Source organism: Athene cunicularia (genome assembly GCF_003259725.1).
Source record: "Athene cunicularia isolate RWA chromosome 18 unlocalized genomic scaffold, athCun1 chr18_part1, whole genome shotgun sequence".
In the NCBI taxonomy this organism is placed as follows: Eukaryota; Metazoa; Chordata; class Aves; order Strigiformes; family Strigidae; genus Athene; species Athene cunicularia.
Genome location: NW_020799123.1, coordinates 8,548,530 through 8,563,459, shown reverse-complemented (window position 1 = coordinate 8,563,459; position 14,930 = coordinate 8,548,530). Strand labels below are relative to the sequence as shown.

Below are 14,930 nucleotides of genomic sequence, written 5' to 3'. Positions count from 1 at the left end.
AGGGGGCGGGCTGGGGCTGCTCGGGCACCCCGGGAGCCTCACGCTCCGGCCGGCTCGGAGGCGGCTCCTCGCACCGCTCCCCCGGGGGGCTTCTCCCAGGGGATGAGGCATTACACCTAACGGCTCGGGGGGCTCCGCACCCGGAGCCGCTCCCGCAGGTCGGCGGTGCCCCCGCGGCGTTGTACCCCCCGTGCCTGCGGGCTGCACCCCACAAGCGTGCCTCGAGCTGGCCGTGCCTCTTCGTGTCTCCCCTCTCCGCAGAGGTGTTCGGGGATAGCCGCGACACGCCGTGCTTCACCCGAGGTGCCTGTGGCGTTTTACAGACGCGTTTCGGAGTTTGGCGATTTGCAGATAACAAAGTCTGGGGAAGTGTTTGGCTGACTCCCATAAACGAAAAAGGTGTGAGGGTTTGAATCTGGCCATTGTATTACCTAAAAACTTGGTGGCGGAAACTTAGCGGCATCCCGAGGCTCAGACAGTTACCATGGGTGTAATGTCTGTAATGTCTTCTCCTACCTCTGGAGTTCAGGGCCTGATCCTGGAGTCTTGTAAGTACAAATTCTAGTTCTGTACTTCCAGGAGTGTTCACAGAGGGAAGAGCTGTGGGATTGTGTTCGGGGTTACTGGAGTCTGTTGAATTTCAAATGAACTCTGGCTCTCCTCTCGGTACAGAAGGACTCCTTATGCTGTTTTCCGTAGTCACTTTGATGCAAAACCGAGTGTGAAGCATGAGCATTATGAGTTACTGAATTTTGCATAAGCAAAAAAAGGTGTCTGAAATACTGTGCAAGATACAGAGAATCGGGTCCAGAGCCTGAAGGCAAAAAACTTAAATGCATCCCACTGGTTCTGAATGAAATGCAAATAAGGGGAAGCGATTGTAGTGGCTGAGAAATACCAGCTCTTTGAACTGGCACAGATAAATTCAGTATGTGGGAAGCCTCCTGAGAGAGCACCACACTGAAATGATTGAGAGTTATAATATTGGAAACTTAATGTATAGATTTGATGTGTTTCTGCTTCTCAGCTTTGTGGTGAGAGAGAAGGAGGAGGGAAGAAATCCTGTCTATAAGAAGTTGATTTAAAAAAAAAAAAAAAAAAAGAACCTAAACTGTAGGTAATCAAGGACAAATACAAATAAATTACTGACAGGGTAATTAATCTTTTCAAAGAATGATGCTAGCAGAGTGGCTTAGGGGGCACAATTGCACTAGGAAGAGTTCTTTTCAAACAAGTATGACCATTCTTTTAACATGAGTGGAAGTTGACTGCGAGATCATTTCAGAGGTCTGCTTTTCTTTTAATATAATCATCTAGATTATTTATCTAAAGTGTGGGGTTTTTTTTCTGAATTTCCCACCAAGCTTTTCAAAAAGTTAAACTAATTGCTAGGTAGTGTGCACAAGAATACAGTCAAGGAGATAAGCAAGGAGACTTTCTTATTATTAGCTAACTTCAATAATCAGCTAAATATACTTTAGCTGTGCCACAGGCTTATTCCAAGGATCATCTAGAGGAGAACAGCAGCAGTTTGTGCCTGTAAATATTTGTGTTTGTGAAATGTTAGCATGGTCTAAATAACTTAAAAAGAGAAAAAGCCCTTAAAGTTTATAGTTATATAAATTTATTCATTTATTCTCATCCCTACTTAGGACTCCTGTTTCAGTGTTGAAATGGTCTTCCATAATCATGCACATATGGAATGTTGAATAAGATTAGCAACATAAATCTCTGCTGCTTTATAAGTTTTACCCAGCTGCTTGGTGATTTCACAGCTGCTTCTGTAGTTGATAACAATTTCCATCGCTCTGCTTTCTGCAGAGTTGTCACACTGCTCTGCTGCAGATTCTGCTCTGTCCCTATTTGAGTTATGAATCTTGTTGATGAACAACAGTAAATATAATGGATTTATGTTTATTACAGTGAGTTTTTGGACTTGGTTTGTTTGCCTTTTTTTTTTTTTTTCTTTTTTTCCTCAGAGGAGTTTTCAGGATTTTATTACTTAGGTTTTGTTATAGTAGAGTAGATTTAAAAGGGGGTTTTAGTGGGAAGTGTGTTGTCACTGTCAGTTTACAGATAGGAAAACTAAGGCACAGGGAGATAAAGTGATTTGCTCAAAGAAACTGGAGACATAGAAGAGACAAATACCCAAGTATTCTGAGTCATGGTTCACATAGGTGCAATGGAAATGAAATTAAATTAGATTTTTAACTATAGAAATTCATGTGCTTTACCTTTTCCTGCCTAGCTCTTTCTGGATGACTTGCCTGGGTTGTGACCCTCATCATCAAGACGTCACATCATCAAAGGAAAATGTTACATAGGGCCAGAAATGGGTGGCTGCTGCCAAGAGAAGAGGCAGAAACCACTAGGAGAGTCAGAGGAAGAACATCTCCTGCTTCAGTTAGGTTAGGAGCAGGAGTCAGCGTATAGCAGGAGCTTTTCCATGCAGGAGTTTTGTTCTTAAGAAGCTGATAAATATCCAACAACTTTTCTTGTAGGAAACTTCCATGCTAGAATATTGTCACCTCCAGTTCATCGTTCAGCAACATCTGACACTTCAAAGCCTGGAGCGGCTCTTACTGCTGCATGACTCTGCCTTGAATTGACATATGAGACATCTGAAGCAGTATTCCTCTGCTTACTGAGCCAAGGGGCTTGTTGTGATGGATTTCTCATGGACCTGGTAAGTGTGCATTGCCAATGGATTTCTTGTTTTTTCACTAAATCTCAACTTATGCTTGTTAGTGGGTAAAATATTCCTCTCCCCTTTACCCAGTATTAGCCACAGATTGCCACAGAAACACATTCTTTCTCCAAGTCAAAGTAGCTCCTTAAGACAGTACTTCCAGTATGATTAGTGAGAGGATGCTGGTATTGCCGGGTATCTTTGCCTAAATTTCTTACCCTGAAACTTGAACCAAGTCACCTGTTGGCATAAGTCAGAAGTGACTTTGCTGGCAATAAGGACCTACTGCCCTATTCTAGGGCTGAATACCTTTGCTCACACTTCAAATAGGTTCTGTTGTTTATTTAACTTACAGTATTTCAATAGAGGTTTGTTTATTTGTTTTATGTGAATGCCTGTCTGCTTACATCCTATTACAGGCAAGAACCATGCTCCTCAGAAGTCACCAGGTATTTTGCCATTGACTTCATTTTTGTAGTTTAGGAGAATTTTTTAAAAATTCATAGTTTTGGCTGTATAAATATATCTTCTTTCTTAGTAAATCCCTGTACAAGATGTCTAAGAGATTTAATGTTCATTGGGGATGTATCTGAAGCAGAGGTTCAAGGTCTCTAGAGATAGGAGTGAATATGCTTTGATTGAATGTTAAAGTTTTTCAGAATAATCATGTTTACAATGAGCCAAATCCAAGCCTTTTCAAGTTATTGGGAAGTTTTCCTGTTTCTGTGACTGTTAGAGTATTTGGACTTTTGAATAGTTATTACAACATATTTGGAACTGAGAGATCTTTTATATGGAAAATTAAAATTATTTCCTCCCTCAAATTTAATAATATAAAATGTTGAACAAATTGACTAAGGGTAGGATCAAAAAAAGGTGACATTTGGGGACCATATTTTCCTGTTGTGCTGAACTTATGTAACGTTTTATGGATAAGTATAATAATACAACAACATAATGCCACCAGTGTGAGTCTCACTGCCAAGTCAGTCATTATTGAAAATGCGGAACTTGGGCTCAATCCATGTGGGGACAGATCGATGGTGCTCTAGAGCAACGCCGTGGCTTTCCTGGGCTCTTTCAACTGATATAAAAGGTGCTTAATCATGTGTTATGATTCAAAGGGCAAAGCAACAGAATCTAGGATGTCTGAGGTGTCAGCATGGATCTATTTGCTTTGTCTGATATGCACTGATCAAATCCCCTTCCTGACCTTGGAGATACCAAGTACCTTCACAGAAACACACAGAATTGTGGGGCAGCTGTGGCTGGACGGGGCCTCCGGAGGTCATCTGGCACAGCCCCTGTCCCTCTCATAGGGTCACCTGAAGAAGGCTGCCCAGGACTGCATCCAGACGGCTTTTGAATATCTCCAAGGATGTAGACTCCAAAACCTCCCTGGGCAACCTGTTCCAGTGCTCAGTCACCCTTGCAGTAAAAATTGTTTCCTGATGTTCAGACAGAACCTCCTGTGTTTCAGTTTGTGCTCATTGCTCTCCTGTTGTCAGGGTGTGCGCTCAGTGGGCGCCCGGCTGTGTTGTGCTCAGCATTGTCACGAGGGAGGGAAAGGCTGCTGGGTCTGGTAGCTGCCAAGCCCCTTGCAGGATTGAGCCCTGAAGACAGCTGTGTACAGCAAGATATAATACTGAGATGAGCACTCTTCCTTAGGGCAGTGGAACAAAGCTTTGTCAAACCAGATCTGAACTTTCCTTCTCTCATTAGGGTTCAAAGAAACTCCAATACAAACTCTCTGACTAGATACAGAGTGTAGCCTGTTTGTGCATGTGTGTTTAAAAATAGTGAAATCCTCTTTCTCACAAAACACACAGTCAGTTATATGAGGCACTGAGATACAAACCCAAGGGCTCTCTACAATGGTCAAATATATCTTAGCAACAAGGGTGGGAGTGGTGGGAAAGGAAAAGGAGAATATAAGTATCTGGCAATTAACTTCCTAGTCACAGATGTGAAGGTGATAAAAGTGATAAAAGCATTACTGCATTGCCAACGCTCTTCCTTGTTCTGTGAGCTGCATATCATGCTGTTCCTAAGAGCAAAAGCTACACAGTCTGTGGTGGAGGAGTCCTGTGAGCTACTCGCAGGAGGAAAACCCAGTGGTTCCCCAGTATCCCAGTCTCAGTTGTATGTGGTGGGGTGCACTGAGCACACAGCCTGGTCCAGGGCAGCACCGCCGTGTAGCCTCAGCACGGTCAGAGGCTCAGTGTGGCCCCCAGGGCAGTCCCCATGCCACCACAGTCCCAGTGAGGTGGCCAAGGTCTGTCAGGGCAGCCTGTAGTGGTGGAGAGCCATGCCTCGTCCTGCTCTGATCAGGGGGACTCCGGTTAAGCACTGGGCTCCATGGAGCCAAAAGCTATTTTGCCTCACAGTGCAGATGCAGTCAAGCTGTCCATGCTGCCTGGAGGACTGAGAGTGTGTGGACAATATGGAGACAGGAGGAACACAGCCTACTGTAACTGAGTGAATAGGACTGTAAATCTCCCTCCTACATAGCATCATGGATGTGGTTGCATGGACTTATAGGGGACCTCTTACTTTTGCATTAAGCCAATTAAATGGCAAGCTGACAGTCTGGCCTTGATGTTGTTCTAACAGTAGGTTACAGCTGGTGTTTGCTGAGTGCAAGGAACTCTCTTCATCCCCATTCTCCCCACATCCACACCTAGTCATGACCATTGGTGTCTGTCTTTGCAACTCTGTCTTTGGACTAGATGATTTTCAAGGTCTTTTCCAACCTAGATGATTCTGTGACTCTGTTCTGTCTAGCACTTACACACATGCTGATGACTATTGTAAGAACTGATTCAGATCCTCCACAATCAGTAGTGTTACAATTAAGCTTGTGCATAAATCCATGTGGGGTCAGAGTGTCTGCTCGTTTGCCATCCTGAGTGGAACACTTCTGTGTCACATTAACGGTAACATCTCATATTGAACTCACGCTCTTCTCTCCACAGTGCAATGTGTGTTCAGCAGAGCCTGCTCTAGCCTAAGAACTGACCAAGTCAAGACAGTCAAGATGACAAACGAACCTATTAAAGAGATTCTGGGCGCTCCAAAGCATCCTGATTCTGTAACCACAGAGAAGAGTAATAACAATGACTGTGTGATAACCACCATCCCTCTTGTCAGTGAATGCCAGCTGACTGCAGCAACAGGGGGAGCAGAACTCTCCTGTTACCGCTGTACCATTCCCTTCGGTGTGGTTATCCTCATAGCCGGCATTGTGGTTACTGCTGTGGCATACAGCTTCAATTCCCATGGATCAATCATCTCAGTGTTTGGATTAGTCCTCTTGTCATCAGGACTCCTTTTGCTGGCTTCTAGTGCAGTGTGCTGGAAAATCAGGCAGCAAAACAAGAAAGCAAAGAGGCGGGAGAGCCAGACGGCGCTTGTGGCAAATCAGCGAACCTTGTTTGGTTAAAGAGAACCCAGAGAAGGCTGGCCAGAAGACAGAACCTTTGTAAGTCAACTTGACTATTTATCAATAGGAGGGATTGCAGGTTTTAATTTAACTTTGGAAATGAACTGAAATGAAAACAGGATGGATTAAGAAATACTCTTAAAAACTCTGCAACTGCTCATAATATTTTTCTTACTGCAGACTTGGTAGTGATTCTTTCCGGGATGGAGGAGAAAACACTTTTCCTTCACAGAAAACAGTGTCGTCATAACTGCAATCATCATAACTGCATTCTTCAACATGCTGATTATGTTGGAAAGGGAGCTTGTGAGAACTAAGAAAATAATTCGAACTGACTTGAAATGCCAGAGATCTCCTTAATACACACACTGTGACATTTGACCAAGGGAGAAGTCACAGCATTTGAAGTGACTACAAGGCCAGATTATCTGTGACTTAATTTGTAGCTCAAAAAAAAAAAAAAAAGCAATAGCAACCAACCACACTGCAGATTGCTCAATAAGCTGATTCTTATATTTTATGTAACTTTCCCCTTCCAATATCTGTGGTACTTTCCCCCATTTTTAAACGAACTAATATTAATTTTGTTTTACTATTGAATAGAAATAGGTAGAAATGTGTAATTATATTGTCTAACCTTAATAACGAGGTATGATTATAGCTTAAAACATGAGATTTTTTTTTGTAAATGAAAGTGGTCAGGTTTAGCACTTTTGATTATTTTGCTATAAAATTAAAAAGTAAATTTCATTAAAATAATATTCAGTGCTGCTAGACCTTTAGAAAATCTTTTTTTTATTGCTATCAAGATAGCTTATATCTTCAACTTTGACTGCTTTGTGATTCTGTTCTTGTAAAACACCAGCTGTGACAATAACTGTGAACATATGTACTGCTGATCTCTTCCAAAAATCAATGTAGACTGTGGATTTTGGTTTGATAGTCCATCCCTCTTGCAGCTTGATTAACAACTCAGTTATTGAAAAATCATAATGGTCAGTTCTGCAAACACTTACTGGCATAGTCAGTTTTAGACACAACTATTAATAATTGCTTGTGGAAGCAAAGTCATCTGTGTAGTAAGTGTTTGCTGAATGAGCTTTGGGATTACAAAATTTTTATGAAAAGCAGGTGCCAAGTGTCCCCCATGTGTGTCTGAAATGTTTGATTCTGTAACTCTTGTGTTCCAGAGGTCTTCCAGCTTTTCTCAGGTAATGAATAACTGAGGGGCTGGTCCCAAATTGAGACCAGCAGACCAGAACATTATTTCTTCATCTGTATCTTGAAGGACAAGTGGTGCTGAGCCAAGTCACAGGCTTGCACCCCAGCATGTATGTGGGTGGCAGAAGGCAGAGGCTCTGCATCGAGTCCTCTTTCTTTTGATTTCTCTCTTACTTTCTCCAGACTCAAACGGGCTGGATGTGATTTTTGCTTTCCACTGCTGCAGTGAGCAAGGCCTGTGCTAGTGTGCCTCCTCTTTGCCCTCGGGAGCCTCTGGCACCCACCACGGCTGTGGCGATGCCACTGCAGAGCACACCTGCCCGACGGGTGCTGCAGGGGAGAGCCTTCTGCGGGCCATCCTGGAGCCCTGCGCTTCTCCTCCTGAAAGCACCCAGGCACTCTGGCTTAGGTGCTTCCTTTTCCTCTGCCCTCCGTGGTTTAAGCTTGTTACATCCATAACTTATCCCCGGATTTGCAAAATGCACTTCGTGTTTTAAATAGAGCCAGCTATATGTATGGGAGGGGCTGTTTGGAGTCAGTATTTGCGTTGCCACACTCTGTGGTTACCAGACGCTATAATAAAATCACTTGCATCAGAGGAAAGCTGACAACACATTTTAGCACTTCCATAGCACTAACTTAATCATGGCAGGAAGCTTTCCTGCTGCTAGGAGAACATGTTGCGTCACCAGAACATCTGACACCGGTGTCTAATGTCAATCACTTTGCTTAAGGTCATTAAAAATATTAGGGTGTCCCCTTACGGTGTACAGGTTTTGCATGAGTGACAATTCATGGGAAATGCATAGCATGATAAATAATGGAACAGGTGGACTAAAGTGGTGTCTTTCCTGTTTAAAATGAGAAAAGTGATTGACATTAGCAAAGCTGGATAAGCTAAATAGGGCTGCTTATTTTTTTTCCCCTGGGAACACAATAGTTTTTCTGACTATTTCTTCCCCCTCCCCATTTCTTTTTCCTCAGTGGAATTTTGCGGGCTGCCAAGGAGAGAATTGTAGGGGCTGTAGAGATGCAGTGATTTCCACTACACACGTGTAGCAGCTCAGCCCCTTGATTCCCAGGCCGAGCCCAGAGCAGAAGCAGCCTGTTGCTCTCTTCAGAAGTCTTTCCCGTACATGAGTCCTCCCTTCACTATTGCTGTGGTACAGCCGAGCTTGAGTAGGGAAGGAAAACAGAGGTACAAGGTGAGGCTCTGCTCCAAGTCAAAAGAAAAGACCAAACTCAGTGGGACAGAGGCAGTGGGACTTTGGGAGCAGTTTTTTCAGGAAGGGTAAATAAGAGCGAGTAAGAGACTCTCTGCTACTACTAGAGGAGATTTCCTTTCACTTATCTCTGTTCTCTTTTATATTTACACTGCATGTAGAAGGACACGGCAGAGTGCCTGCACCACCCTCTGCCTTGCTCATTGTGGGGCATCTAGGCATGAAGGAGTGTGTAAGCAGTGACAGACAGCATTGCAGTGACCCTAGGCATGGTCCCCAAGCATAGCAAAGCTTCACATACAACACGGTGTCCCATAATACCACCTGACAGCTTGAGAGGCCTCTAGTAATATGGGGCTGCCATAGCACACACTGCTGAGCTCAGTAACATCAGCTGTATCCTAGCGAGACAAGGTCCAGGCACATGCAGTGAGTGAAAGCCTTCACAGGAACTCACTCTTGTTTGTCCTTTATTCAGAGAAGCAAAATAGTAACTTTATGGGGAAGGATCCCAGCACCTAGTCCTGGTGTCTGGCAGGAGCAAGGCAAAAGCTGTGAGCAGTTCAGTCAGAGACCTTGTGCTGCTGAGGATGTTTTCACGTTTCATCACTAAATTGCCACATGCCCTTAGAAACTGGTGCAGACTTCTCCACCATGATTTGTGTGCATTGATTTTGGGACAAACTGAAGTAGTAGTAGCATCTTCTCTGAATGACCAAGTATGACATCCAACACAAGTCTCACAGTCTATGTTTTTATTTCCTACAGATCTACACCTTACCTTTTCATTACTATGCTCTCCTCCCTGCACCCCTGGTCCTGGTTTCAAAACAGGAACAAAACATTCATTTTAGCCCTTAAAAACAATCATTCTGGGAGAGGTGCTATGTGAGCACAGTGTGGCAGGCTCAGCACCTTCATTTTTCCAGAAACTGGTGATCTGGTTAATCTGAAATGTTTTTTTACAAGGGTACATTTACAGTGCCTTTACAAGGGTCAACCCCCTCAAACTGGTCAGCTACAAACAGCAAGATTTCTGCTTCAGCTTTTGAACGCCGTGACCTAACCTGGAATGATTTGGGGTTTCACGCCTGGATGCTGGGTCATGCGATCCACCAAGTCTTTGAGACAAAGCCATTTGGAACTCCACAGTTGCTGTTTGGTGTTTCTCATGGGAACCTGAGAGGCAAAAGTCAGCCTGGAGGATGCAACCCTGTGGAGATCACAATGACTTTCCAGTTCAGAAACACCTTCCCTTCTGGTGTGAAAAGGCTTTGAATGCGACAAGTGGTATTTTGGTTCTGGGAGAGGTTGGGTGGGAGCTGATGCAAATTTATTGTCACAACTGCTTGTCTCTCCCTTCCTGAAAGCTCTGGCAGCATTGCGCAAGCAAAATTGCCCTCACAAGGATAGAAAATTATCTAATAGGGGAATTGCGCTGGTGCACCAGGCAAATGTTACAGGGATCTTAAATAATAATTTCAAAACCTAAGCACAGGAAATTGTGTCTGTAACTACACCCTGTATTGCTATTGTACACAAAGCCAGTTATAGCCTGGGACAGTATTTTAAAATAATAATCAGTTTGGTATGACAATGCTTAGTATTTGTTCAAGTCAAAACGCCCAATTTACGATTCCCCAGTCACTTAAACTGTCATGTTTTGTACGTGACTGAGGTTCTAATACCATAATTTGCCAGGTTTAAAAAAAAATAAAAAGAGAGAGAAAGGTTAGTTTCATGGACTTGTGTCAAGAACTAAGTTTCTCTGCCTTGGACACTCGGGAGAGCTCCTGTTATCAAACAATGAATGTACAATATTACTGCAGCTCTACAAAATAGGAACCAGGCTCAGAGTGTGGAATGAAGAAAGGCCTGAGAGTTTCATCAGGATCTGGAAGGGCCAGGCCAGGAACAAGTCCTGTGGAATATCCTGTATTCTTGCCCCAGCTTGGCTTATCCAGAGCCAAAGTCCAGGGCTACTGCTCCTTTAATATTGTTATTAGCATATTATTAGCAGGTTTCACCTAATTCGTTTTTACAATGGGCTCCAAAATAAGAAGAGCAGAACAATATTGGCAGACATAATTTTGCATATGCATTTCCAATACCTCTGATGCTTTTAGTTTGTAGAATGTTTAGCTGTATCACTATAAATCTTTGTCAATTGTAAAGGGCTTTTATACATAAAAGTACATGAATATATCAAGGATGGCACTGTATGATGTGAAAAATTATATAAATCCTGGCAAAACTCTGTGTAGACTAAATCTTAGAGTCTAAACTATATGGGAGAACAATGGTCTTAAACTGCAGAATCAACTTGAATTTTTGGCTTTTATTCAGGTTGTTGATGTCACTATTAACATGACAGAGGACCTAATCCTTCCTCTTGAGAGCAGCCAGTTGGAGTCCTATTGTCCTAACTCATGCATCCAAAAATTTGCATTTGTGGCAAACATGACATTTTTTTTTTTTTTTTTTTTTTTTTTTTGCTTTCTAGAGTAAGAGAAAGAAAGAATTAAACTTTAAAAACAGAGAGGAAAAGATGAAAGGAAGAGAAGAACACAAAACAGCAAATGAACACACAACTACATAAAGTCATGGAGGGACAGTAGAGCCTTACACAAGTGTCTTGTTGAAAGACAGAGACTTTTAAAAATATGTAAGTCTTGTTTCTGATATATCCTTGGCTGTATCCTCAGTTTCATTCTTATAAAATGCCTGAAATCCCCAGGTTAACATCAGTCTTAGATCTCACCTCTTTTTTTTTTTTTCTTGTTTCCTTTTCTGTTTCCCAGGAACCAGGTAGCTCAGCAAAAGGCAGAAGTTTTATTTTTCACCATCTTTTGCAATCTGAAATTAAAATGGCCATGTGGGATCTGCGGAGGCAGTGCCCCCGTGGTTCTGTAAGTTATAAGGCGTTCAGCCACAGTCTCTTGAAGAGGTAGGCGTTATATAGAGGCAAAGATTTCTGTACTGCAGCAAGAGATGTCAGTGAATAATCTGTTTTAAAAAAATAGTAAATAACACCAGAGCAGCCCTTCACCACCTCTTCTCAGCCACGTTCCCTTTCAATCTGAAGGCCCGAGTTTGTGAATAGAGTTAACAGCTTTCCTGGAAAACTGGCCCATGACATTATTTCCTTGTGAACTCCATCCACCTGTCATGTTAGGGCTTGGTGCGACGCCAGCACTGGCAGGAAATAATAGGCAGCAGGATGCTGGTGTGTGTCGATGGCCCTGACCCTCCCATTCCTGAACATGAATAAGCTTCAAGCTCACAAGGCGTCACAGGAGCGCGGCTTCTGGGCCCACAGAAACGCATGGGTGGGATGCACAGCCACTAAAATAACATCCAGCCAGCCCAGCCGCAGCAACAGAGCTGCATGGGAAGACATGGTGTCACATTCTCGTGGCCTGATGCTCTTTGTTCTTTTGCCTGTGCTCTCGCTGTGTTTTGGATAGTACAATGGCTGCTTAACAAAGAGAAGAAAGTACAAAGTATGCCTGTATGTGAATTAGCTGAGATTCCCCAAAGGAACACAAAAGCTTCATTGAACAACTTTCACCACTTCTCAAGGGAAATGCACGGGTGAGGGAACCTCAGCTATATCAGTTTGAAATGGTTTGCAGCTAGCTTTCTCCTGATACTGCACCATTGTCCCTAGGAAAGGTAGTTTAATTCAGTATTTAGCAGGACAAACTCTTGGGAGACTGAACGGTGAATTAGGGAAGCCCAAATCATCCCTTAATGAGACTTGGGTTCAGTTTGTGACGTGGTGCAAACTGATGTGTGTGTTCTTCAAGACTACGCCAGGCAGCCCCTTGTCAATCTGGGTAGTTGGCATCCCCGTATCCTTCACAAACATTGGGCAGAGCATAGAGAGGAGGATAGGAAGACTCCTTATTCCCACTTTCCCCTCTGCCAGACCATGTGTGACAAAATCTGGTTAGGTTCTCAAATGGCAATTCTTCTCTGAGGTACTCAGTATTAATCTGGAATATTAGTCCTCTTGCTCCTCATCTCAGAGCTGTAGGAGATAGCTGTGCTGTCCTGAAGGACCTCTTATTTTTAAACCCAAAGTCACTAGTCCATTTTTTAATATCTTGAGCTGTTCTGTATTGGTATATTAAAAAAAAAAAAAAAGATAGATCATATATACACACACATATGCTTTTTGATTACATGTAGGGGCAAATAGCTTGAGTTATGTATACTTCTGTTGCTTGCAGCTTAAAAATGCACTCCCCCAAAGGAAGCTTATTCCCAAGACTGATGGCCAAGAGCCAGAATAATTGCTGGAAGGGCCGGGCATGTTGGGGCTGCAGCTGAAATGAAACTTTGTTTGTAAGCCAGGGCTCACCACCTCCCCACTCCCTTTGCAGTCTGATGGTTAAGAAATATCTGATCCTACAAGCTAGCTCTGGCTTCTTGTGGTGAGTTGTCTGCTCCTCCCAATCAAGCCATGATCATTTTTCTTCATCTTCCATGTAATGGAAAAGCTGAAATCCCACTATACTTCACATCATGTAACTCAAGAGTTCCTCAGTTAAGAGTGCTGGGGTCAGATACACAGTCTGTGTGGTTAGGCTTAGTCCCCTGGAATCGATGGGCTATGTTATGTATCACCATCTGTGTTGCCACTTCTGTTTTGTTTTAGCTAGATAGAGACAAAGAAAATTTTATTCTTTGCCTACCAACTGATGGTTCTTCAAAGAATGACCTCTGCTATCACACAAACAAAGGGTTTTCCAGCCATCATTCTAGCTTGTAAAATAAATTTCTAAAGAAACCTCCTGATCTCTTAGTCATTTCCCTATAAATAGTTTTCATAAAAAAGTCCAATGACTGGATCAATTGTTGCCTGATCTGGAACAAAACTGGTACAGATTAGGTTTAATGAAATCCAGGCTTGAAGCAAACCATCCTGTCACCCCTTACCCTTTTTGCCCAAAGGCAAAACTGCTGAAGTGAATAATGTCATTCCTGTCAAAGATCAAAAAGACAGCCAAGTTATTGCTAACATTTCAACTCTTGCAAGGTCAGTGATTAAGTGTAAGAGGACCAACACCTTCATTTGCCTTTTGAAATTAAGAAAACCCAAACAACCTAGAAAATAAGCTTTTCTTCCCTTGACAAAATGTTTCAGTTCCTCCATCACAGCAGCTGGGACATGACAGGCATCATAGCCCAAATTGCCACCAGCTCCAAGTTTTGTGAAAATGTAAACCATCAGTGTTGGGCACAGCATTCACATCACATTCACTGACTTGCTCAAGCTCTGCCCCACTGTGTGCTGAAATCAGTGGGGCTGAGATGGCTTTTCTGAGCAGCCGTCTCTTCCTCACTGTAGCCCAGGCTGCTTGATCGTGCCAGACAGGACTAAGGGACTTACCTCCAGACACAGAAAAGTGCAATTGTACTGTAAAGTGGCCAGAAGTGAAAGCATCAAGCCTGAAGCTCAGGGCAGGGCAAAAAAAATCAGGAAAAATCCATGTGCATGTGTGTCTTTTGCTCATGCTAATGTTAAAGCAGAGGTAAGTATGCCAGAGAAGGACTGAAGCACATTGGCAACCAGCTCAGAAAGGCTTTCACCATTGCTGCTCATGATGGATCTGTTCCCTGGGTAGATAAAGGGCTTTGTTTTGCTTTGTGTAAAGCAGGTGACAGGAGATCTGGGCTCCACTCAGTGTTGCTGGGCACCCTGGAGCATCTGACGGATCGCAGTGCGTTGCTGCTAACGCACTGCTGGCAGTGGCTTTGTGGGACTTGAGGGGAACTGGCCGTTAGATCATTTCCCATGGGGCACCAACCAGGACTCCATCAGATGGTATCAACTTTCACTGTGGTCAGAATGGTCAATAAAAGCCTTCCCCTGGTGGTGGTAAAACCGTTTGTGCTTCTGTTGCAGAATTACTGCTCAGTCGTGTTTGTAATACAAGCAGCTCTTTCCAGTCACGGCTACAAAATTTGAAACTGGCACCAGAGCTGGCCGTTACTGAACACCACAACTGCCCGGGAGCTGGCAGTCATCCCCCCACCCAGCAAGTCCCGTCCTACAACCACCCTGGATCTCAGCACTTTTCCAAAACTTCACTGTGTTTTTACAGGATTCTGGTCCTGTAATCGTGTGACTTCGTGTGTATTTTGTGTTAGCTTCACACTGAGCTGGAGATGGCTGTGCGTGACAGAGCAGGGTGCAAAGCGGGAACTGGGGGGAACTGGGGGGAACTGGGGCGTGCACGGGCCCCTCTCCCATCGCGGGGGGTGAGTGCGTAGGGGGCCGGAGGTGTGACGGGCTCCGGGACGGGCTCTCGGAGTCCCGCTGGCGCGGCGGGGCCAGCCCAGCCCC

At 43.7% G+C, this 14,930-nt stretch overlaps 1 protein-coding gene across 5 annotated transcripts in view; it reads left to right on the top strand.

Annotated features, from left to right (window-relative positions):
- Positions 1 to 12,704, top strand: part of TMEM100 (transmembrane protein 100) — a 14,715-nt gene extending 2,011 nt beyond the window's left edge. Inside the window, exons 1-3 of one of the 5 annotated variants that reach the window (XM_026861218.1) lie at positions 448 to 548; positions 2,502 to 2,686; positions 5,665 to 8,290. In XM_026861218.1, coding sequence (XP_026717019.1) covers positions 5,727 to 6,131 — 405 coding nt within the window. In that variant the 5' untranslated portion in view covers positions 448 to 548; positions 2,502 to 2,686; positions 5,665 to 5,726 and the 3' untranslated portion in view covers positions 6,132 to 8,290. Of the gene's footprint in view, positions 1 to 447; positions 549 to 2,220; positions 2,687 to 5,664; positions 8,291 to 8,336; positions 9,308 to 11,078 lie in introns of those variants that run through there. The other 4 variants (XM_026861224.1, XM_026861221.1, XM_026861220.1 and 1 more) reach the window with 4 other exon arrangements.
- The last annotated feature ends 2,226 nt before the right edge of the window (positions 12,705 to 14,930 follow it).